This window comes from Mus caroli, unplaced genomic scaffold, assembly GCF_978045245.1.
Source record: "Mus caroli unplaced genomic scaffold, Mus_caroli_1 scaffold_5, whole genome shotgun sequence".
Classification (NCBI taxonomy): Eukaryota; Metazoa; Chordata; class Mammalia; order Rodentia; family Muridae; genus Mus; species Mus caroli.
Window position 1 is genome coordinate 83,087,093 of NW_028227260.1, and position 25,263 is coordinate 83,112,355.

The following is a 25,263-nucleotide window of genomic DNA, read 5'->3' on the forward strand; positions in this document are numbered from 1 at the left end:
TGCCTGAAAAACAGGAGGATTGGGTGTACATGTCTCTGTCTCCATCACATGCAAAGATAATCACTAAAATGCTTTAAAATTTAAGTGCTTTAAATTTTTCCAAGAAAGTAAATTCTAAAACTAAGCCAAAGTAATGGTCAACTTAAATGAAAGTCATCAGTTTGAATGACTGTGTTCAACACTAACAGAATCAAACATACTAACAGAATATCATTTCCCTGTTTAACAGCCATGCATTTGAGAAGGTTGCTGTAATTCACATACAGTAAATCAGAACCAAGAAAATGCCAAAATATAAAATCAAGCTAGTTCTCAACTATTTGCAAATGTCTCCCAAATCAAGCATTTATATTCTACAGTTTTCAAGTTTACAATTACACAAATTTGAGACATATATAATTAACTTACACACTAAATTCTGCTCCCCTTCCTGGTTCCTCCTTCTCAGAGTCCCTCCCTGACTCCCCCCATCTCCTCTAAGAGGGTAGGGAGCCACTGGGTATCCACCCACCCTGGAGCATCAAGTCTCTGCCAGGGTAGGTGCATCCTATCCCACTGATGCTATATAGAGCAGCCGCCTATCTGGTACATATATTCTGGGGACCTTGTTTCAGCCTGTACATGTACTTTGGTTGGTGGCTCAGATTCTGAGAATTCCCAGGGGTCTAGAATTGTTGAGTCTGTTGCTTTTCCTTAAAACAGACTGTTCCCATGTCCCCCATCTCCTTCAGAGCACTCAATCCTTCTCTCAACACATCCATAAGTGTCCCTGACCCTGTCTAATATTTGTCTATAAGTTTCTGCATCTGTTTCAGTCAGTTTCTGAGCAGTGTCTCTTAGAGAACAGTTATGCTAGGCTCCTGTCTGCAAGTACATCATAGCATCAGTAATAATGTCAGGGATTGGTGCTTGCCCGTGGGATTGGACTCAAGTTGGGCTAGTTATTGGTTGGCCACTCCCTTGGTCTCTGCGCCATCCTTACATTTCTTTCAGACAGGATAAATTTTGGGTCAGAAATTTTGTGAGTAGGTTGTTGTCCCTATCCCTCCACTGTGGGTCCTGCTGGGTTAAAGGAGGTGGCCTCTTCAGGTTCCATGTCCACACTGCTAGGCATCTCAGCTAAGGTCACCCGCATTGACTCCTGAGAGCCTCCCCTATCCCAGATCTCTGGGACCTCCTAGAGATTCTCCCCTTCTCCCCACTCCAGGCAGCTGCAGATTTCCATTCATTCTTCTGGCGCACAAGGCCTGTCTCCTGTCTCTTCCCACACATATTCTTGCCTCCTCATTCCCCTCTACCTCCTCTCTCACCACCAATTCCTTCCCTCCCTCTGCATCCTATAACTATTTTGTTTCCCCTTCTAAGTGTGATTCAAGCATCCTTGCTTGGGTCTTCTGTCTTCTTCAACTTCTTTGAGTCTGTGGGGTATATCATGGGAATTCTGTATGTTATGGCTAATTCTACTTATCACTAAATACATACCATATATGTCCTTTTGAGTCTGAGTTACCTCGCTCAAGACGATACTCTCTAGTTCTATCCATTTGACAGCAAAATTTATGGTGTCTTTCTTTTTAATAGCTAAATATTATTCCACTGTGTAGGTGTATTTATCACATTTTCTTTATCCATCTTTAGTTGAGAGATATCTGGGTTGTTTCCAGTTTCTGGCTATTACAAATAAAGCTGCTAGGAACATAGTGGAACATGTGTCCCTATGATATCTTTCGGGTATTTGCCCAGGAGCAGTATAGCTGGGTCTTCAGATAGAACTATTTCCAACTTCCTGAGAAACCACTACATCCATTTCCAGAGTAACTGTACAAATTTGCAGTCTCATCAGCAATGGAGGAGTGTTCCCTTGCTCCACATCCCCACAAGCATGTGCTGTCCCTTGAGGTTTTTTTTTTTGTTTTTTGTTTTTTATTTAACCTTAGCTATTCTGATTGGTGCAAGGTGGAGTTTCAGAGTTGTTTTGATTTGTACTTCCCCAGTGACCAAGGATTTTGAGCATTTGAGATTCCTCTATTGAGATTGTCTGTTTAGCTCTGTGCCCCATTTTTTATTGGATTTTTTGGGTTGTTGGAGTTTAACTTCTTGACTTCTTTATATATCTTAGATACTAGTCCTCTGTCAGAAGTAGGGTTAATGAAGTTCTTTTCCCAACCCGTAGTGTGCGGTTTTGTCCTGTTGACAGTGTCCTTTGCCTTAGAGAGGCTTTTCAGCTTCATGGGCTCCCATAGACCTTTTTAAATGTATTTACTTTCCATTTACTTCATCTTAAGGTTTCTTTAAATTGGCGTTTTTCATGTATATTCTATTGAAAATACAAGTTCTCTATATTATCAATCACATTACAGTATCAGATCAATGTTAATATAATTTCTTAAGATAAAATAATTTCTCTAACTCAATAGTGCTTGATTCATTTTAATAAATGTTCACTACATACCTACGAGAGTTACAATGTGAAACGCCACAGCAATCAATTTAATGGCTTATTTTATTTACTTGTCTAACCCGCAATTTGAAGTTTACTTTATTAAAAATAATTTTATTACTTCCCTGTGGCAATGTAACCTTTATTGGGAGAGTGGGAAATGATCCATTATGTGCAATTTTATAACACTTAATTATATTCTAGTTAAGTTGAAAGGGTTAGAAGGAAATGACATATTTTGCTTACTGCAGAGAAAGTCATTGCTGAAATCCTAAAATTAATAAACACTGATTTTCTTTAAAAGAAACCAAATGTGCATGACATTTTAAGAAAACTAATGAGTACTGCAATATTAGGAATTGAGAGGAAGTGTTACTTTATGTCAAGATTCTTATTGAAAGATATTTCATTTTAAATGAAAGGGAAAGTTTAAAATAAAAGATTGGGTTAGCTTTTGCTACTCATTTAGATTTGTCTAGCTAATAATAACTCCCTTGGAATGGAGGAGATGTACATCAGCATTGTAAAAGCTCTATAAGGACAAAGACTACAGATAATATCATCTTATGTTGAGGAAAATTCAAAGCATTCCCACTAATATCAGAAGCAAGAGAAAAGTGTGTACACTCTCGATTTCTGTTCAATATACTGCTTGAATTCTTAGCAGGAACTTTAAGACAGGAGATGGGGACAAAAGAGTTATAAACAGGAAAAAAGGTCACAGTATCCATTTTGTTGTTGAATTATTTTATTTATTTACATTCCAAATGTTGTCCCTCTTCTTTGTTGCCTCTCCTAGAGTTCTTCACCCTGTACCCTCTCCCCTTTGCCTCTGAGCGAATGCTCGCTCACCCACCCCTCCTATCCACCTACCCACCCACCCTACTCCACACACCCACACATACCCCCACACGCCCACCTTAGCCCCCCCAAACATCTTTGTTTCTATAGTGTTGTGGTCATCACACTTAATTAACACAGTATCTATTTGTAGATAATAGCATTCTATACATAAGGTACACTAGACTCCACTCAAAAACTCATACTTTAAGAAAAGTGTTGATACAAAATTAACACACAATAATCATTAGCTTTTCAATATATTAGTATATTGATTTCAATATATTAATATATTTATATTTCAGTATAACATAAGGTAAATAATTTCATAATGGCCACAAAAATGATGAAAATATGTGAGAGTAAGCCTAATAAACAAGGAAATGAAATGAAAGGGCTCAATAACAAAAACTTTAAGATAGTGAAAAAAGAAATGTAGGAAGACACCAGAAAATGTCAATACCTCCTCTTCTCACCATGAGGAAATCTTCTCCTGTAAGAATAACCATCCTAGCAAAAGCAATCTACAGTTTTAACAGCATTCCAGTTGAAATAGAGTTGGGTAAAATGAACAAGACTCAATGGAGGAGGAGAATAACACAATGGTGAGTGGGCTGACTTGGGAGTGTGGAGAGGTTGCATAGATATGGGGTAAGTAGGGATTGAATATGATGGATAAAATTCTCAGAGTTGATAACAATGTTTTAAAAATCACCAGGGCCTCCCTTTACAGCCATAGAAAATAACCTCACAATTTATATATAAGTACAAAATATCAAGCATCTCTGAGTAAAAATAATAAAGATTTTGAGTTATAGTAAACAGACAAACAAAACATGATACTGGCTCAAAAATAGAGAAATATATCAACGGGATAGAATAGAGGACCCAGATATAAGCTCACCCAACTGTAGGTACTTGATCTTTGACGACGATGCCGAAAATGTACATTAAAGAAAAAAAATACAGCCTTTTAGCAAATGGTGCTAGAAAACATGGATTTTATCATGTAGGAAATGTGAACCAAACACCTGCAATTTGATTAAGGAACTCAGCCTAAGATGTGGCACCCTAAATGCTAGAGGAAGAAATATTACATTTCAATTTACAGACCCAGGTAAGGACTTAGTGAATAGGACTCCGACAAAACAAAACAAAACAAAACAAAACAAAACAACAAAACAAAACAAAACAAAGCAAAACAAAACAAAGCTTCTTTACCACAAAGGAAACTGGCAATCAAGTGAAGAGAGAGGCCACAGGATGCAAGGCAATCTTTTTGCCAAATATACATCAGAGAGATTAGTGTCTAGACTATGAAAAAAGGCAAAAAGATAAACAGAAATCGATGAAACAAACAGACCAGTTTTTAAATAGGTTATGGAATAGAGAATATAATGCCCTCAGAAGAATAAATATATACATAACAGTTTTAAAGGTGTTCAACATCTTTAGCTGTCAAGGAAATTCTGATTAAAATTTCTTTAATATCTGTCTGGGTCTTTAATTCAATTCCATTGCTCAACTTGTCTGTTTTTGTGCCAATCCCATGCGGTTTTTATTACTATAGCTCATAGGTGACTAACGTCACCTATGGACACCTGACTTTTGACAAAGAAACCAAACTTATACAATGAAAAGAGGAAGCATATTCAATAAATGGTGCTGGTCTAACTGGATGTCTGCATGTAGAAGGGTGCAAACAAATCCATATTTATCGACATGCAAAAAACTGCACAAAAACTACAAGTGGATCAAAGACCTCAACATGAAACCAGATACCTGATAAAACCATAAAGCTGATAGAAGGGAAAGTGGAGAATGGCCTTGAATGCAACTGGTACATGAGATAACTTTCTGAATAGAACACCAACAGTTCAAGCGCTAAGATCAACAATAAAGGGGATACCATGAAACTGAAAAGCTTCTATAAGGCAAAGACAGCATCAATTGGACAAAGTGGCAGCCTACAGAAAGGGAAAAGATTTTCTACAACTCTACAACTGATAGAGGGCTAATATGCAAAATATATACAGAACTCAAGAAACTAGACATCAAGGAACCAAGTAATACTATTAAAATGGGACACAGCTCTAAGAGATGGCTCACAGGTTAAGCATACTGATTCTTCTTCTAAAGGTCCTGAGTTCAGCTCACAGCAACCACATGGTGGCTCATAACCATCTGTAATGGAATCTGATGCCCTCTTCTGGTGTGTCTGAAGAGAGCAGCTGTGCACTTACACACATAAAATATATACATCTTAAAAATAAATAAATAAATAAACACTATTCTCAACAGAGAAATCTCAAATGGCTGAGAAATACTTAAAGGTTCAATATCCTTAGCCTTCACAAAAATATAAATCAAAAGACTCTTAGGTTCCACCTTATACCTGTCAGAATGGATAAGATCAAAAACACAAGTGAAGTGACAGCTATAAAATGTGTTGGTGTGTGTGTGTTTTTCTTTTAAATGTTTCTTTTAATGTCTCCCTTTCTTGCAAAATAGTAAGCAGTTCTTTTGACTCCCAACCAGGCCCCCTTCCAGTTTCCAGCCCTGCCCCTTCAAGTGTTTCTCCCAACCATTCTTCTCCAGCAGTATGCTTTACATAGTCACTTCTCCCAGTTTTCCTAATATTAGCAGCTCCAAGCTATAACAACTGTTCTAGCCTATCTGCCCAGCTCAGCTTTTCATGGCCCAACTGTCACCAACTGTCTTCTCTTCTCACTCTGCTAACCCAATTCCCTTTCAACTGTCTTCTAACAATGTCTTCTCTCTCCTGCCTCAACAGTCTCCTATTTTCACTCTGCTCAATCTCTTTTCTGTGCTGTTTTCTTTTCTTCAGCCCTACTCAGTCTTCTTTCTTCCTGCACCGTCTTCTCTAACCCTACTAGATGACCCTACTCTTCTCTATCTCAGCCTCTCCTTGCTTTTTATATCCACTCCTGTTCCCAGGTCAAGAGACAATTGACCTTGAAGGTCATAAGGTCATGTAGTTCTCTTAAGGGGTGAGGTGACAAGCAACTGGGGATCCTTTAAGGCCCAGACACACAAAACAAATCACACTACAGACAGCTCATGATGGAGAAGATGCGGAGCAAGGAGAACACCCCCCATTGCTAGTGGGAGTACAAACTTGCACAATCACTTTGAAAATCAATATGGTAGTTTTTCAGAAAATTGGAAATTGATCTAACTCAAGACTCAGCTATACCACTCCTGGGCATATACCCAAAGGATGCTCTATCCTATCACAAGGATACTTACTTAATTATATTCATAGCAGTTTTATTTGTAATAGTCAGAAACTGGAAACAGCCTAGATGTCTCTCACTTGAAAAATGGATAAGGAAATGTGGTATATTTTCACAATTGAATATGATTCAGGTATTAAAAATTGACATCATGAAATTTGCAGGCAAATAGATGGAGCTAGACAACTCAATGTGAGATAACCTAGAACTATAAAGACAAACATGGTAAGTACTCACTTATAGGTGGATATTAGCCATAAATTAAAGGATAACCATGCTTCAATCTGAAGACTCAGAGACAATAAAATACAAGGAAGGCTCAAGGTGGGGCACATGAGTCTCCCTGAGAAAGGGAGATAGAAATAGAGTAGATATTACAGGGGTGTGTGTGGTGTTAGGTGGGAATGGGAACAGAAGGGATCAGGTAGGGGGAGGATGGTGAGAGAGAAAGAGAGTGAGTACTGGGAGAGACAACTGGAATTGATGTTTGGGAGGGAAACATGTCAAGGATAAACTAGAAACTCAGGGTAATAGAAACTCCAAGGAATCTATGAGGGTGACCAGACATAAGACTCGTAGCCATAGGGGAAATTGATCCTGAAAAGGTCATCTCCTCTCCAGTGGAGAGACTGGGACACGAATTCAGTCACAAAACCTTTGACCTACAATTTGTCCAGCTTATAAGATGTGCTGGGGTAAGTTTTGGGTTAGTTTTTTGTTTTGGGGGTTTTTTTGGATGTTGTGGTATAGAGCTTGCTCCTATCACTATCTTACCAGGGCTAGAATTATAGGATTGTCTTCCTGAGCTATCAGATATGCCTTACCATGTGAAGTGTACTTCCCCATCCCTTGCTAGATCTGGACAAGTGATTTGCTGTGATCAGTGAAATCTGAGAAATCCTAGCTCATATACCTTCCACACAGAGTTTTAACTTTTATTATAAGACCAAGTGTCTGGAGACTCTGATTCGTATTATGGCTAAACAATGTACCCAGTAGCTGTTTCCTAAAATGAGTAATTAATATGAGAAGATGGCTATGAGCTAGGGTGGGAACTCTCTTCCTCCTACTGGGTTGTCTCATCCAGCCTTCATATGAATGTGCCTAGTCTTACTGCAACTTTACCTGTCACATTTGGTTGATATTCATGGGAGACCTGGCCTTTTCTGAAGAGTAGTTGTAGATGGGGTGGGGATATAGAGACTGAGAGGAAAGGGGGGATCATAGTCTCAATGTAATCTTTGAGTGAATAATAATATAAAGAAGAAACTACTTTTAGATTCCGTGTTGCCCATCAGAATGACCATTAACAAGAATATAAGAACAAGAATACAAATGACAAAACATGCTTCGATGGATATCTGGAAAAGGGAACCCTTTCTACACTATTGGTAGATGTGTTAACTAGGGCCTACACTTTGTAAGTAAGTATAAAGGTTTATAGAAACTAGAAATAAAATTGCTACGTGAGCCACCTTTACCACTCCTTGGTATATACCCAAAGGCTTTATATCTTACTATCGAGATATTTGCACATCCATAGTCATTGTCACTTCATTCATAAGAGCTAGGAAATGGAACTCATGCAGATGTCCATCAACAAATGAGTAGATAGTGAAAACATCACAGATATACACCACAAAATATTACACAGCTGTAATAATGAGAAAAATGGAAATAATGAAGCTTACAGGTAAATGAAGGAAACAGGAAAAGATTATATCAACTGAGGTTATTCAAGGCCCCAAAAGACAAATTTCACATGTTCTTTCTCACGTTCAGGTGTTACTTTCAGTTTCTTTGCTTAGACCGAAGTATAAGTGGAGACTAGAAATGGGCCAGTGTGGTAGCAGATGCATCTGTGGAGGAGTGATAGAAAAATGTAGGTGAAATGGAAGTAGAGATAAGGAGTACTGGGTACAAAAGGGACCAAGCAGATAGTGGAGTGATAAGAGAGAGGAAAATTGGGGAGACAGTGGAGTGATAGAGATGGGAAAATTGGGCAAGGGAAGATATAGATTAACTGAAATGAAGGACTGAAGAACCTTTACATAAAGAAACTCCATTAGAACCTATAATGTTGGAACAACATTTTACAGTATTGAGAATCAGAATAAGAAAGCACATGTGGTATGAAAAAACACCACATGTTAAGAGGGAGTAACAATGAGAGAGAATGGAGTAAGTAAGGACTAGGACAGAGGCTGGGGAAAGGAGGGTGAGGATAATCTAAGGTAAAACATGCATGAAGAGGCTGTATCGAATCCCGCTAGTTTGTAAGCTAAAATATAATTTGAAAAAGAAAGCTGGACAGAGGTATCTTGGGTAAACAGTGCTGCTCGCAGAAAATATGAGTTATTAAACAAAACTCTTAGCAGCAGCCATGGTTCACCTCACAATGTATAAGTTATTGATCAGCGAGGCCCCAGAGTTACCACAAACAATGCACATTATTTTTGCCATTGCCCTTTCCTTCCCACCTTCACTGGATGATAAAACCCTATTGCTGAAAGCACCGTGCACGTTTTGGCTAGTCATCTAGAATTCAATCTTGAAAGTCCAAGGAAGCTTTCACCTTCTTGGATGCCTTTCAGTGTCTGAAGGTACCACATAAGGCTATCAGAGGAGAAAAGACAGAGATCGACTTACCCAGGGCTGGACACAGTGGACTAAAATACTGAGATGCCAGGCAAAATGTGTTCTCAGGTGCAATGCTGACAAGACCTGTTGCTGCTTTCCTAACTGTTCTAACTTTAGCAATTAAATGATCATAGTGTTAAACTGTCACCTCAATATTTATGCTTATATCCACAGATCTATGGTGTTCCCAACCTTGCTCAGAAAAGCTTATTTTGGTAGCGGCTAGTGGTTAATACAATTCTATGGATTAGAAGAGGAAGTAGAGATAAAATTTAAATGTATAGAAATATGTGTTAAATGCAATTAAAATAGAAAACCCCTAATCTATAGAAAGATTTTCATAATTTTTCCCTTTATGTCCTATGTGATGTGATCTTTCAGGTACACTCAAAAAAAAAAAAAAAGCCACAATAACAAACTAGTATCTATTTCTCAAGTTCCTTGATTCTACACATGACCACATGATTTCTTTTGTCCAATGGGACATTATCAAGTTAGGCATGAGCAGAGGCTTGAAAAGACTTTGCATACTGGATAGTGACCTCCTCAGCAACTGAGAACTCTGAAATTGCCATCTTTGGAAGGTTATGTGCTACTCTACTGGATGGTGTATATTCCTGCTGCCCTGCTAATCTTAAAATAGGTATCTTAAGTCATCTAAGGTCATGCATCTCCATCAAGACACAAATAACCTGGGGGAATACCTAAACCAGTCAGACTATAAGAACTGCTCAATCCACTAAGATGCATAGAATTGTAAGAAACAATAAACATTTATTCACTATTACATTACATAGATTATACTATATATTATATATCATATATATTCTATTACATATATGATCATATATAATCTTATATATAATATATTATATAATATTACATAGCTGTATATTCTATAATGTAATGATATATTACATAATATATTATGTTATAGTATATTATTATAGATGATAAATAATAAATATTTAAACCACTGAAAATTACAACACAATCTCATTTATATGTGGAATCAAAAAGAGAAAGAAGATTGGTGATTGTTTGAGGAAGGATAGTACAGAGGAATTTAGAATGATACTAATAAAATAATACAGAAATTCAAGTAAATAAGAAAATTAATTTAATAAGTTTTTATCGAAATTACAGATTTATTTTTGAAAAATCTAAGATTTTTAACTGTTCTGCCATAGAATAATATGTGTTAACTAACCCAGTTTATTCATTACATAATAGGTGTATACTTCAAAATATATTGTGAACAATATAAAAATTGTTTTCATCAGAATTTTCTATTGCTGTCATGAAACACCATGACCAGAAAGCAAATTGGGGAGGAAAGTTTATTTGGCTTATACCTCCATCACTGGAGGAAGTCAGGACAAGAACTCCAGCAGGGTTCCTGGAAGCGGGAGCTGATGCAGTGAGGAGTGCTGCTTACTGAGCTGTTGTTCCCCATTGCTTGTTCATCCTGCTTTCTTATAGAACCCAAGACTACCAACCCAGAGATGACACCTCCCCACCATGAACTGGGTCCTCACCTGTTGATCAATGAGAAAATGCTGTACAGCTGGATCTCATGGAGGCATTTCATCAACTGAGACTTCCTCCTCTCTGATGACTCTAATTTGTTTCAAGTTGACACATAAAAACAGACAATACAGAAATATAGTGTTTTTCAGGTTGAAAATATTCATAATAAGCCAGGCATGGTGTCACTTGCTTTAATCCTAGCACTCAGAGGCAAAGGCAGGAAAATCTTTGAGTTTTAAGCCAGCCTGGTCATTGGAACAATTTCTGGCATAACCAGGGCTACACAGAGAAGCCCTGCCTTGAAAAACCAAACAAAATTTATTTGTAATAAATAAGCACACTTTATAATTAATTTCAACAATTTATTGCAACTGGTTTTAATGTTAATTATAGTAATCATTATTTATTCAGTTTTTGAAGAACTATGCTCTCTTCTGTTGACTGGTTTCCAAATAGCACTTATTAATTTAGTTTTTGACTGCTAAAGATATTGGAGGGATGACATACACTTTTAGGCATAAGTCAGTTCAAACCTTTGAGAAAGGGGGAAGGAAGAAAATATTCATTTATCTCATTCTGACTGGTTTTACAGATTATGAAAAATAATTATTCAATTTCTTATCAGTACTCTAGGAAAATGATTGCCCCAGACTTGCAGCTCTAGCATCAAACTTAAGCACTAAAACAAAATCTTCTAGACTGGCATGTTCTCTTGAAACCTATGATAGTATGTCAGTACTTGTATCAACCCCCCTGGAATGCTTCAGACACAATTTTCCTCTAATGATATTCAGCCCCCAAATCTCATCCAGTCCTTTAAATTTTACAAGCTGGATTGGAAGTGTCAGAACAATTACTTTCTGTCAGCAATTGTTTATGGTATAAAAAGAGAAATGAGCTCTTCCATACCTTTATCATTAATCAAGACACAATTGTAAACTAATTAGAAATATCTGCCATAAATAAGGGCCTGAGTCGTACTACGTACATTATTTGGAATTCCATTTGTATTACTTAATGATAGGGGAAAATGCATTCTTTCAGAGTAAGTATATTGTCATTGTTATTTTAAAAGCTTTTCTAAGCAAGGTTTGATCTGGTTTTTTGTTTGTTTTACTTTTTAGAGATTACAATTATAAAATTTTTCCTTCCCTTTCTTCCTTCCAAATCCTCCCATATAATCTTCTACTCTCTCTATTTCAAGTTCATGGTTTTTTTTAATTATTTTTTGCTATACACATGTAAGTATGTATAACACACACATGCTCAGTCTATGTAATGTTACTTGTATATTTTCAGGGCTAACCATTTGGTATCAGATAACCAATTAGTATGCTCATCCCTAAGAAAGACTATTTCTTCTCCTCCTGGGATTCCTTGGTAGCCTATAGTTCTCTGTGCCAGCTTCAGGCCTCGTGGCTTTTCCATGTTGACTTTGGCACATCTATTGCTGCTGTCCTTGTTCAGTTCATGTTTATGCAGTCTATGTTGCTGAAACTTTGTGTGTAGTTTCTGACATGACTAGGAGACACAATCTCACAGCAAATTCCTTGATCTTAGGACTCTTATAATCATTCTGTATTCTCTTCTGTAATGTTCCCTGAGCCTTAGATTGTTTTGTAGATCCATCTATTGGGACTGGGCTCTACACCTCTGCACATTGATTGCTTGTGGTTTTCTGTAATGGTCCCCTTCTGTTGAAAAGAGAAATTTCTCTGAGATGTGAAGGTTACAGTAATCTATGGGTATAGTGACAAATATTTCTAAATCTTGTCAGGGATATTATGCTGGTAAATTAAATTAAGAATGCTAGTAGTTCAGTACATGTAGATTATCTTTCAATATCCATGAATACACTAGCGTTGAGTAGTGAGTCCACAGACAGTTCCTGTGAGTGGCCTAGAGACAGTTTTTGTGATATTTTGGCAAAGAATATGACTGTTTTTTGCTCTTGTCTGAAATTTTGAAGTGTTTTCAATTAATGGTGTAGGTAAAGGACAGAGATTTCAAGAAAGCCTAGCATTGTCTCAGTTGAGTGGTTGCTATTGTTCACTCTTGTAAAAATAACTTTTATTTGCCAGTTGTAATTATCTATCATCTTGGTGGCTTACTGATGAATAAGCTCACTCTTTCTAGTTCTTTCTAAAATCTGGCTAGCTGGTTCAACTCAGCTACTCTGATAGCTCTAAGTGGACTGATTCAATCTGACTACTTTCAGCTTCTTGCTACATTTCTCTGCGGTCTCAAACTAACTCTAGCAATGTGTTCTAATATTCATACTCCTTATTCTCTTGTATCTACTGCCTCATAAACTGTACCAATTCACAAACTCAACTGCCATAAACTGCTGGAAAATCTCTGCTTCACTGACTCCCAACTGACTATACAGAACTTAACTCTACTCAATTGAACTGACTGATTGGAACTGACTCCCAACTGACTCAACTCCCAATTCAACTGAACTCAACTGACAGAACTGAACTGTCTGTTTCCTTACACTGCTCTTAAATAGTATTTCTCTTGAGAGTTGGATGTATCCTATCTCTAACTGATTCTCAAATCTTTCTCTGATTAGTTACTTTGTCTGCCCTTCAATCAGATGTCATTGTTTGGGATTAAAGCTGTGTACTAAATGATTTCAGCCAGAGGTATTAAATGTGCTAAGGGTGTTTCTGAATCCCAAAAGGATCACACAATGTCTTTGGATTTGATCACAGCTGACATGTTGCTGGATTAATATTCTGCTACACACTCTTATGCAGATTTGTAATGAAAAGGAGAAAGCTGAGTAAGGAGAAAATTACAAATTGTACAGTTGGAGGAGAAAAAGGAATACCAGGAAATATAATGGAACTAAGTCTAGAGGATATTGTGTGAAGCTGTGAGGTTGAAGCCTGAATTGTGTTGGAGACCCCAAGATGTTGGAGATGTTAGAGTTGTGGGATGCCTATTACAAAAGTATGGAACCATCTCAAGAGAGAGAAGTGTGTTATAGTCAACAAAGTTGAAAAGAGTTTGAGATGTGAAGAATGCTTTGACATCAACCATGGAGATGCAGAATTTAGAGTTTGTCCTGCTGGCTGAAAGTATTTCCTCACTCTGCTCCCTCTCCTCCCCTTTGAAATGGTAATGTGTATCCTGTGCCATTGTATGTTGGAAATATGTGATCTGCTTTTTCTAAAACAGGTGGTAACAGTTAAGAGATTGCCATGAATCTCAGAAGAGAAGTTGAAATTTTCAGCAGTGCTGGGACTGTTATAGACTATGTATGGGACTTCTGAAGTTAGACTGAATGCATTTTGTGTTGTGATATGGCTACAATCCTATGGGAACCAGGGAGTTAATGTGATGCTTTGGATAAAAATGACCCCCATAGTTTCATATATTTCAATGCACAAGAAATGGCACCATTTTAAAGGATTGACAAGTATAGCCTTGCTGGAGGAAGTGTGTCACTAAGTGGTAGGCTTTACGGCTTCAACAGACTAAACCAGGGCCATTAGTTCTATCTTTTTGCTGCCAGTGGATTTAGATATAGAACTCTCAGCTTCTTCTCCAGCACCATGTCTGTCTTCATTCTGCCATTCCAGTCATGCTGTTAATAGACCAAACCCCTTTCTTAATTTCTCCTCCAATTAAATATTTTCCTGTATAAGAGTTGCCATGATCATTGTATCTCTTCACAGCAATAGAACAGTAAAACACCTATTATTATTGGACTGATATTAATCTGTATTTAATTACAATAGTAGAATTTTAATGAAATCAGATACTCCTGAGTTTGGTGCATATATGTTTAGGATAGTAATGTCTTTTTGATTAACTGATAGTTGTAGTTTTAAAGATACTAGAATAGTAATGCCTGCTTACTTCCTAATCCATTTGATTGGAGTAATTTTGTCTATCGCTTTACTATAAAGGGTTCCTATCCTTAGAACTAAGGTGTGTTTCCTGTATGTATAAGATAGAATGATCAAGAAACAAAATCTTTATCATCTCCATCAGCCTTATGATTGCATTTTCTTGGGTATCACTCAAGTGTTTATTCTTAAGCTGTCCTTAATTTCAGTAAGAGTTTCTCATATCTTCTTTATACCTCTTGAATTCTTTGAGGTTTATAATAATTCTTTTTTAACTTTTATGTCCTGGAATTTATCTAGGTAATTCTTGGTAACAAGTATTTCTACAGGATTTGTATGATTTTGGAGATGTGATATGGCTTGATCTTTCATGTAGTTTGTATTCTTTTGATGAGATCGGGGCATGTGGACTTCTTTAGTTAGTTCTGAGTTTGTGATGCACTGACAAAGTAGATACATGAGAATAGTCAAATGTACCTGGAAGAGTCCAGAGCAGAAAGAGAAAAGAGAAGACTGAACATGGGCAGTAGACCTTGTGGCCTTCAGTGATAAGTCAGTCCTACAAAACATAGCTCTAACCTCAAAATGTTAGAGACAACCGTTTTTATGGAGAGAAACATCAGGGACTGTGGTGGTTAAAATAGGTATGTCTGAAGTGGAAATTTCTGGTTTCTCTGGAAACTTAGTTATGTCATATGATGTTTTCTGGGCAGACAGGTGAAAAGATGTTTGGCTGAAGCAGACACATGAAAGATCATTGAAACAGACACAGGAAAGAATGCTTTGCTGAAGCAGACATAGTTGAGAGGATGTTCTGCTGAAGTAGACACAGTTGAAAGGATGTTTTGCTAAAGCAGACACATGAGAGGACATGTGATGTTTAGAAAGAATATGATCCCACAGACAGTGGGAGGAGGCTCTGGTATTGGTTTGCCTTGCTCCCCCTTGTTAGTCTTTGCTGACAGTGCTCTTGTATTGGTTTGTCTTACATTGCATTCCTGATCTTCACTTGTCATGACTTTATGGAGAGTAACTTGCCAAAGAACTTGTGATATTCCAGTGGCTTTTTGCAACTTCCACAGAATCAGGACAAGTGGATGAGGCTCGTGGTTTTTTCTGGATGAAATTGTTGTTGCTGATTCCTGTTGGTGTTTTTCTAGATGACTGGCCTGGTAACAATGAAGATTGGAATATCCCCAAAGAATTATTTGTAAACAGGTCCACAACCCCTATTTCCTTTCTTTTTCACTGACTCTGGTGGGTGGTGGGCTAGAAGGGGGGTTGAAGTGTTTAAAATCCTTTATTGACATAGGTTCTAAAAAATTCAAAGTCTATATATGTTTCCCATAGATTCATGTGATTGAATACTTTCCCCATAGAGAATGACATTATTAGGAGGTGTGGCCTTCTTGGAGTGGGTGTGGCTTTGTTGGAGGAACTGTGTCACTGTGGAGGTGGTCTTTGAGGTCTCATACATAAGCTCAATCTACACCCAGTATGGAAGAGAGTCATCTTCTTGTTGATCAGGATGTAAAGCTCTCAGCTCCTTCTACAGCAACATGTCTGCCTGCAGGCTGCCCTGCTTCCTGCCATGATGATAAGGGATAGGATCTGTGACATTGTAAGCCAGTCCCAATTAAATGTTTTCTTTTAAAGAGTTGCCTTGGTCATGGAGTCTCTTCATACCAATAAAACCCTTACTAAGACAGGACCATAGCTTTGGAACATGGATTCAGGTTACCTCACACATCATCTCTCTACATACAAACAGTTTCCTGAACTTTTCTTTTTATTTATTTTTTAAAATTTATTTACATTTCAAGTGTTATCCTCTTACCTGGTACCCCCTCCCAGAAACCTCCTATCCCTTCCCCCTCCCCCTGCATCTATGAGGATGTTCTTCTACCCACCCACCCACTCCCACCTCCCTGCCCTCGACTTTCCTACACTGGAGCATCGATCGAGCCTTCATAGGACCAAGGACCTCTCCTCCCATTGATGCCTGACAAGGCCATCCTCTGCTACATATGCAGCTGGAGCTATGTGTACTCCTTGGTTGGTGGCTTAGTCCCTGAGAGCTCTTGGGGTTCTGGTTAGTTGATATTGTTGTTCATCCTATTGGGTTGCAAACCCCTTCAGCTCCTTCAGTCCTTCCTCTAAATCCTCCATTGGGGACCCTGTGTTCAATCCAATGGTTGGCTTCTCACATCTACCTCTGTATTTGTAAGGCTCTGGCAGGGCCTCTCAGGAGACAGATATATCAGGTTCCTTTCAGCAAGCATGTCTTAGCATTCACAATAGTGTCAGAGTTTGGTAACTGCATCTGGGATGAATCCCCAGGTGAGACAGTCTCTGGATGGTCCTTCCTTCAGTGTCTGCTCTGCACTTTGTCTCCATATTTGCTCCCATGAGTATTTTGTTTCCCTTTCTAAGAAGGACTAAAGCACCTACACTTTGGTCTTCCTTCTTCTTGATCTTAATGTGGTCTGTGAATTGTATCTTGGGTATTTGGAGCTTTTGGGCTAATATCCACTTATTAGTGAGTGCATATCATGTGTGTTCTTTTGTGATTGGGTTACCTCACTCAGGATGATATCCTCCAGATGCATCTATTTGCCTAAGAATTTCATGAATTCATTGTTTCTAATAGCTGAGTAGTACTCCATTGTGTAAATGTACCACATTTTCTGTATCCATTCCTCTGTTGAGAGATATCTGGGTTCTTTCCAGCTTCTGGCTATTATAAATAAGACTGCTATGAAGATAGTGGAGCACGTTTCCTTGTTGTATGTTGGAAAAATCTTTTGGGTATATGCTCAGGAGTAGTATAGCGGAGTCCTGAACTTTTCATAGCTACATAACCAAAGAAATTACCTTTGAAATACATTAGTAGAAACATCAAATAGATGGCCCTGTCAAAATGGGGAAATGTCTGCCTTAGGTCTTAGGTCTTAATTATGATTTACATTGCTATGACAAACACTATGACCAAGAAGCTAGTGATAATATCTGCTGATATACTTTGAGAGAGTTCTAAAAGTAAACTCCATTTTTCCAAATTCCAAAAGGCAAAAGAGACAAATGGCTCTCTGTAGGCCTATTAGCATATCAAAGCACATGCAGGCCTCCAGGTATCAGTATCACAAGTACCTTTCAAATATTTCAAAGTCCTGACTGTTGACAGTTGTTATGCATCAGATTCAAAGGCTAATGGCCTTGGGCTTTCTTTAGCCTGCTGAACAGTCAGCCATCCTGCCCTCCTCAGAATCCACTTTAAACTTGTGACTCTGCAGTGAAACGTTTAGGAAACAGTTAATTTAATAATTAGCTTCTACCAAACCCAAAACAAAGTGTACGAACTGTTGATATGTACATAGGACTTCATAGTACAGTTAAGGAAAAGTTTGGTTTTTGTTTTTTATTGTAGATATGAGAGGGAAAACAAAATCAGAAAAGTATCCTATCTTTTCTCATCCCTTTCCTGGCCTAAAGATGCCCAGCTCATGGCTTCCCTCCTGGAATTATATTCCCTGCTATTGGAGCTACCCCCTTCTCTCTAGCCTGCCCACTCTCATCTCTCACCCCATGCTTTCCTTCTCTCTATGTTCTTCCTCCTTTCTCTCTCTGTCTCCCACCCTCCCCCTTTTACCCTCACTCTGTGGCTTTCTCTCTTTCTCTGTCTCCCTCTTCCTCTCTTTCATTCTCTTGCTCTTTCTTTGTCTCCTTATCTCCCATCTCTATCATTCTTCTCTGATCCTGCTTCTCTCATGGCCAGGTCCCCTTTCCCCTTTAACTTTCTTTCTCTCCTACATATTGTTGGGAGTTTGGAAAGGATTAGGGTGGAATAAGAGTTAGAAGGAGATAGACGTTTTGTAAGAACCCAATAAAATAGTTTTAAAAAACTACACCAACACTGCTCAGGTAAAAATAAAGTGGAGTTTAATGCTAGTGACATGGGCTTTAGGTTGTGTTTACCTGAGCCCTGGACCTCAACTTCCCCAGCACTCATTCGTGATAGGAGCAACTCTGCTCCCTTTCCCCAGTTTCTTTTCTGTTGAAACCTGAAGCCCATGTCACTAGCATTAAACTCCACTTTGTTTTTCTTTATTTTTAATTTTTAATTAGATATTTTTCTTTATTTACATTTCAAATGTTATCCCCTTTCTTAATTTCTCCTCCGAAAATCCCCTATCCTCTCTCCCATTCCCCTGCTCCCCAACCCACCCACTCTCACTTCCTGTCCCTGGCATTCCCCTATACTGGGGAATAGAACCATCACAGGACCAAGGGCCTCTCCTCCCATTGATGACCAACTAGGCCATCCTCAACTACATATGCAGCTAGGACCATGAGTCCCTCTGTGTGTTTTCTTTGATTGGTGGTTTAGTCCCAGGGAGCTCTGGGGGTACTGGTTAGTTCATATTGTTGTTCCTACTATGGGGCTGCAAACCCCTTCAGCTCCTTGGCTACGTTCTTTAGCTCCTTCATTGGGGACCCTGTGCTCTTCTAATGGATGACTGTGAGCATCCACTTCTCTATCAGTCAGGCACTGGCAGAGCCTCTCAGGAACTCCACTTGAAACAGAAGTAACAGCTTGTACCAGCGCTTCTCTGATCTGCCCGGATACCTGAGTTACTTTATATGGATAAATAACTCCTCTTTCTTCTTAGGTATGCTAACTAGTGTTTCCTCCTCTCCTCATCTCAAGGGCTTATCCTATATATGATTCTGAAAGGTGGAACTAAGTGGAGAGCACCAAAGTGAAAATGCAGCTGTTTAATGGAACACTATGTCCAATCACTTCCCCCAGAGGCTGAACTATCCACCAGAGAAACATTGCCATCCAGTTACCCCCAGATGGGACACAATGATTCAGGAAGCTCTTCTGGGAAATACAGACTTCTGAATTCCAAGTTATGAGCTCTATAGCCCATATCTCCAATTTTATTGGAGAAGATACTGCATTGTTTCCATGGAAGATATTTCACTTGCTTCCCATTATGGGACTCAGAAGAACTAGAGTAGTGTTCCTGGCCCCGACACTTTTTCTCACAGTCCATCAAAGAGCATCTACCCCCCTGGATTGTGTCCATATGCAGCTATATGGTTCCCCATAGTGACCAGTTTGGCACATCTAGAGCACCATTTCTGGATATTTGAGATGTTTACAAGCAGGGAGAAAGATGTTGGCTACTAGATGCTAGTGAGAAGAGGCTACAGGCACTCAGCATCTTCAGTGAGCAGATTGGCCTTCCTACCTAAAGAGATCACACAAAACATTTAGCAGTAGCAAGGTTAAGAAGTTCTGCTTCTCATTTACAACATAGCAGGACTTAAATGTCTCCAACCTGTAAACGTGATGAGATTCTTGTGTCCTTTCTCAGTTTAACTGCAAACCCCTCCCCCTAGTGTCAGTCTTTTTGATTCATGCTGTTTGTGTCTCACCAGTACTTTTGCCTGCCATAGACTGTTGGCAGTATCTGAACATATGATTGTGGCTGGCAGACTTTCAGATGTGAAAACCTTTAAAGAAAGGAACACATCTGACAAGTAGAGGGAGATACAAGCTTGAGACACACACAGAGAGAAACCAAGTTGATGTTTTATTTGGAATAAGTTGATGAGTACATTAGTAATGTGTGCATACAGACACATTTTTAAAGGACTCTTCTGGCAGATGCCAGAGCCCTCGCCTCATGTGTTTTGATTGATCAGTCTGGAAGCACACTGGGCCTCCTCTTCACTCTGTGGCTCCAAAGAGCTCATCTGAAAGAGAAATATAATCACACCAAAGAGTGACATGGTAGCTGTCAAGACCCCTATTGGGAATGCAGCAGTATAGTGTTTCATTTTAAGATCCTCTTTCTTAACAGGAAAGCTTCGTGGAAAATCAAGTGTGGTTTGGCCGTAAAGGTCTACGACATGGTTCCAGCTCACAGAAATAAATGTGCAAAGGCTGCTAATACTCAAAATGGAGGCAGAGATCTTGTACAAAAGTATCTGTGCCTTAACAAATGAGTCATCCCTGTAGTCTATGTTAACGGCCAATGCATTAAAAAGTAGGACTGCAGGTTTCAACAAAATCGCCCATACTATCAATTTCTGTGCATAGTGAAATTCAGGTGAAATAGTCCATGTAGAGTTGATAGGGCTGTGCACCAGAATCCGGATGGTAGATCCAGAGATGTTAAACTCTTGATGGTAATAAGCTTCCCAGAGTCCAAAAAACACGAACTTTACAATCTTATCGTCAAATTCCCATAGGCGCCAGCATCGGCTGTTTGCAAGGATTATTTCAAACACCGCAGCTGTTATGGTGCAAATGACTCCACTCATTCTGAAGATACATTCCTTTGACACAGCAAATCTGAAGATGGAATTTAAGAAGTATAGAGTCAAGCCAGGAAAGGAGAGGGGAAAACAGAATGAGTTATGGTTTATAGAGCACTAAGTGCCTATACCTTGTCCCTGATGTCTCAAAGTTGTATTTATGTGGTCTATATATGTATTAGGGTTCTACAACCTATAGGTAAGAATTTAAGAAGCTTAGAAATTCACAGTGTGACAGATGTAATTATTGTAATTATGTAATAAATGCCAAATGCTAGAATGTTTGTATTGGTGGACTAGGAATTTCAATTCTTGGAATTAATAGTGAGATAAGACTTTGCAATATGATATATAAGATGATATCTATTTCACCTTTGTTTGCAGTATATCAATATTATTAATAATTTGAAGGAAAGTAATAAGCAGAGCAATGTTCTGTCATTTCTAAATAATTATAGCAGAACATTTCATAACCATTACAAACTGAACTCTTCTATGAGACCTGCTGAAAGAAACACATTTTTGTCAAAATAATAATATCCTTGACATATATAAGTATTTTATATATGTACTGAGAGAGATGTAAGCATAATATCATAAAAGGGACCCTAAGTAGACCAACAGAATAGCACACACTTTCATTCTTCTTTGTACATGTTTCTGAAATGTTCACATTTCTGAAGAAAGCTATACATGTTTTTAAAAATAAAGCCACAGTGTAAATGACCTTCAAAATCTATAAGGCGTGCGCCACCACACCCGGCTCATATAAATTGTTTTAAGTTTTTACCTTTGCATATCGCAGGTGAGGAAATTCATTTGGAAGTCGACAGGATCGTAAATGATCTTCCTAGTTACAAGAAATGTCGACAATAGAGGGAGTCATTAGAAGATAAGAAACACCACCTTTAGGAAAAAAAGTTCTGTTAGGCAGATATTTTAGCTCAGAACATCTTACCAGTGCTTAGCTCTCACAAGCTTTTCCATTCCTCCCCTGTGCTTTACTTTGTTCAAGTCTCCTTTAAACATTTCAGGGCCGTTAGCACATCTGATACTATTAACCGTCCAATGATAGCCATACTAATATCCCCACTTTATAGACAGTGAAACAGTGCATAAAAGATAGCTTATATACTCAGCATCAGGAAGTTTCACAGATATAATGGACACTGCAGAACCTTGAGACCTTGTAGTTACACCCTGGGCTACCTAACATTTAGGATACTCAGCAGAATTTACACTCACCTAATCATATACCAAAGGCTTTCTCTGGTCTTCTGTGTCCTATGAAAGTGAACATGATTGATGAAAACTACATGAAAAATATAAGATACTTGCCTCTTTGACTCCTGTGAGAAGTTCAACTGTTAGTGGCTGTCAACTGTTAAGATAAACTAACAAGGCTAAAACTTCTTATGTTTCCATGACTACAAGGTCATAATGGTGAATTGTGAGCAATGGTGTTGGCTGTGAATATTTTTAACAGACCAATGTGCTAAACCTCCCTGTGTGTGAGAGAAGTCTTCAAAAGAGAAATTTACTTTCGAAGTCATGTATCAAATAGCTACTGTAATATCTGATGGCCATAACAAAGAAAATTATTTTAAAAGAGAAAAGAATTACTTACATAGTAGAAATGGAAAAGTGGTGTTTCACAATAAAAGTCAAGCATCTTTTAGAAACTTTGGGGATAGCTGGCCTTTTATAAGTCTCTTAGACACAGACACAGATTAGGTATTGGAAGTCTGTAATTGCTGAGCTCCTAGGAGATTTTTGTTTTGATTACAAACAAATCTACCTTTTCTCTTTCTGTGTTTTGCCTTAAACATGACTGTCTTAGTTCAGGTTTCTATTGCTGTGATAAAATGTCATGGCCCAAAGTAACTTGAAGAGCAAACAGTTTATTTTACTTATTCTTTGAAATCACAGTGCATGATCAAACAAAAACAAAAACAAAAACAAAAAAAAAAGAAAGAAAGAAAAAGAAAGAAAAGAAAAGAAAGAAATCAGGAGTCTGGAGGCAGGAACGGAATGAAACAGAAACCATGGAAGAACACCACTTTCGGGTCTTCTCCCTAGAGCTTCCTCAACATGCTTTTCACAACCATCCATGAGGCCTAGGTTTTGGCAGTGCCCATAGTGTGCACACAGTTTCTTTAAGTTGAAATGCCTAAGAAATACTGTCATTATTGTTACAGTACTTTTTATGTTAACATATGAATATGTTGCCAAACCCTACAGTCTTGCCTAATAAAACATGTAGATGATAATACTTTTACATAGTTACTAGAGACTATTTGTATAATAAAATATAAGTGTGAGGCAGTGTCATTATTTAATAGCCACCACCTAATCCCTATGATAAGCATCTTTTGTAAATGATCAATGAAGCTTTAAAAATAGATACAGTGAATGGGGTAAAACCACATCATTGATGGTGGTATTTTCATACTCCTAACTTCTTGAATACAAAACACACATTGCAAATACCATGCCTATGGTTCACAAGTAAAATATTTGGTTTAAATCCCTAAGTCCCATGATATTAATGAAAGTTTTCACCATGCATATATGTGTGTGTGTGTGTGTGTGTGTGTGTGTATCTTACTGCATAATAATGTCTGCTTCTAATGCTCCTTAGTCTTTAGAAGCTTCATGTTACTATGCAATGTATATCGATCATATCCCCCATTGTTCCCCATCTCAGTCCCACCATCGCAGCTTTATATCATCTTTTTACTTTTTATGTTTGTTATTAATAAAGACCTAAGTCCAATTAGTGCTGCCCATATGCACATAGTTGTATGACCATTCACTAGAGTATGAGCAATCTACCAAGGTCTATCTATGTTCTCACAGGAAGTAAATTTCCCAATCTCAATACCCATCAACAGCAGCTCCTTATATATGGGTGAGGCTGAGTTCTTTCTATGCCTCCCCCATTTGCAAAGTTCCCTGCACCTGGGAGGTGGACATACATGAGCAATCCATAGAAGTACAACTAAGTATATCATCTGATATGATAGGATATTTTATGATATGATATATGTGCATTGTGCAGAGTAGCAGAAATAAAGTATATATAAATTTATTAGAGCCATGCCTCTTGAATACTCAAAGTAATACTCTAGAAAAAAAACAGGAAGTACTACTAGTAACTGAGGTAGACCTTCCAACTGGAAGGGAAGGCTGTTTTAGAGTTTACAGTTTTAAGAGGGTTCACAGATATTGAGACTACCTGCATAGACAACTAATAAAAACAATCTTTGGAAATAAACTGAATGTTATTGGCCTCCAGTATCTTCATGCTAAAACATCTGACTGTCAATTAATTACCAACTAAGATAATGAAAGGCTCTAGTCACATCACATTACTAAGTGTTATGGTTTGAATGTGAAAGGACCCCAACTGGTTCATGTATTTACATGCTTAAGCTACCAGCTGATAGGGTTGATTTAGAAGGATACAGACTCTTTGGGGAAGGAGGCATGGCTGGTGGTAGTGAGTCACTTGAGATAGGTCTTCACTATTGTAACCCAACTCCACTTCAAGCCCAAACTTTCTGCTTCTTAATCCAGAAAAACTATGAGTAAACCATGCCACAAACTCCCATTGTAACAGATGGAGCCTTTTTTAGTCAAGATAGACTATATCCTCTAAACTGTGGTCCAAAATAAATCTCTGCTCCCTTAATTTGCTTCTGTCATGTATTTGTTCACAACACCAAGAAAAGTAACCAAAACAATTTCCAATAAATAGATTTTCTGTCAGGGCAAAATCGAAACACTGGATAAGTTGCAGTTGTTTCTTTGTAAGGTACTGCAGTATCACCAGCACTGGTTTGTTTACTAGTGATATTTGAAATGTTCTAAATAATTCACTTATGGTACTCTGCACCACTACTCTATGTAATTTGAATATTGTGCAAAAGAGTCATTTGTTGTGATTAACTCTGCACTCATCTTTCTGTCCTGAAAACTCTCCTTCTTTTCTTTATTTTATGTGCTTTATAAATGACATGGAACACTTTCTTTGAAGTTGCTCAATAAATCTTTGCTGTCGTATGAAAAGAAGTTCAACATATATTGTGAATATATTTACAAATTAACTGGTCATGTAATTGGTTAAACTGAAGAGTTTATATTTGTGCTACATTTTCAACTCACTCCTTTTTAAAGCATTTACATGTTATAAAATGGGTCCAATGTTCAAATGATTCTGATGTGTTCCAGATTTGGGAAGGCTTTCAGCATGTTTCAGAGCATTTGGCTCACTGGTATCATTGTCATTTTCCAATGGTCTGAGTGGAAGAACTCATCAATAGGCATATCTAGTTGATGAAGGAACCTGAAAAAAAAGTAGAGT

The 25,263-nt window shown here is 38.0% G+C and overlaps 1 protein-coding gene across 1 annotated transcript; it reads right to left on the reverse strand.

Annotated features, from left to right (window-relative positions):
* Window positions 1-20,190: 20,190 nt before the first annotated feature.
* Window positions 20,191-21,795, reverse strand: LOC110287307 (uncharacterized). The gene is made up of 2 exons (XM_021153964.2): window positions 21,688-21,795; window positions 20,191-20,934 (listed from the first exon to the last, which is right to left on the reverse strand). Exons 1-2 carry the CDS (start codon window positions 21,714-21,716, stop codon window positions 20,262-20,264), a joined length of 702 nt encoding a protein of 233 aa, XP_021009623.1. The 5' UTR covers window positions 21,717-21,795; the 3' UTR covers window positions 20,191-20,261.
* Window positions 21,796-25,263: the final 3,468 nt, after the last annotated feature.

Coding starts and splice junctions, on each gene's coding strand:
- LOC110287307 (XM_021153964.2), bottom strand. CDS start 21,716: ATGAATTTCCTCACCTGCGATATGCAAAG. Junction 20,935..21,687: donor CTCACCTGCGATATGCAAAG/GTAAAAACTTAA, acceptor TTCCATCTTCAG/ATTTGCTGTGTCAAAGGAAT.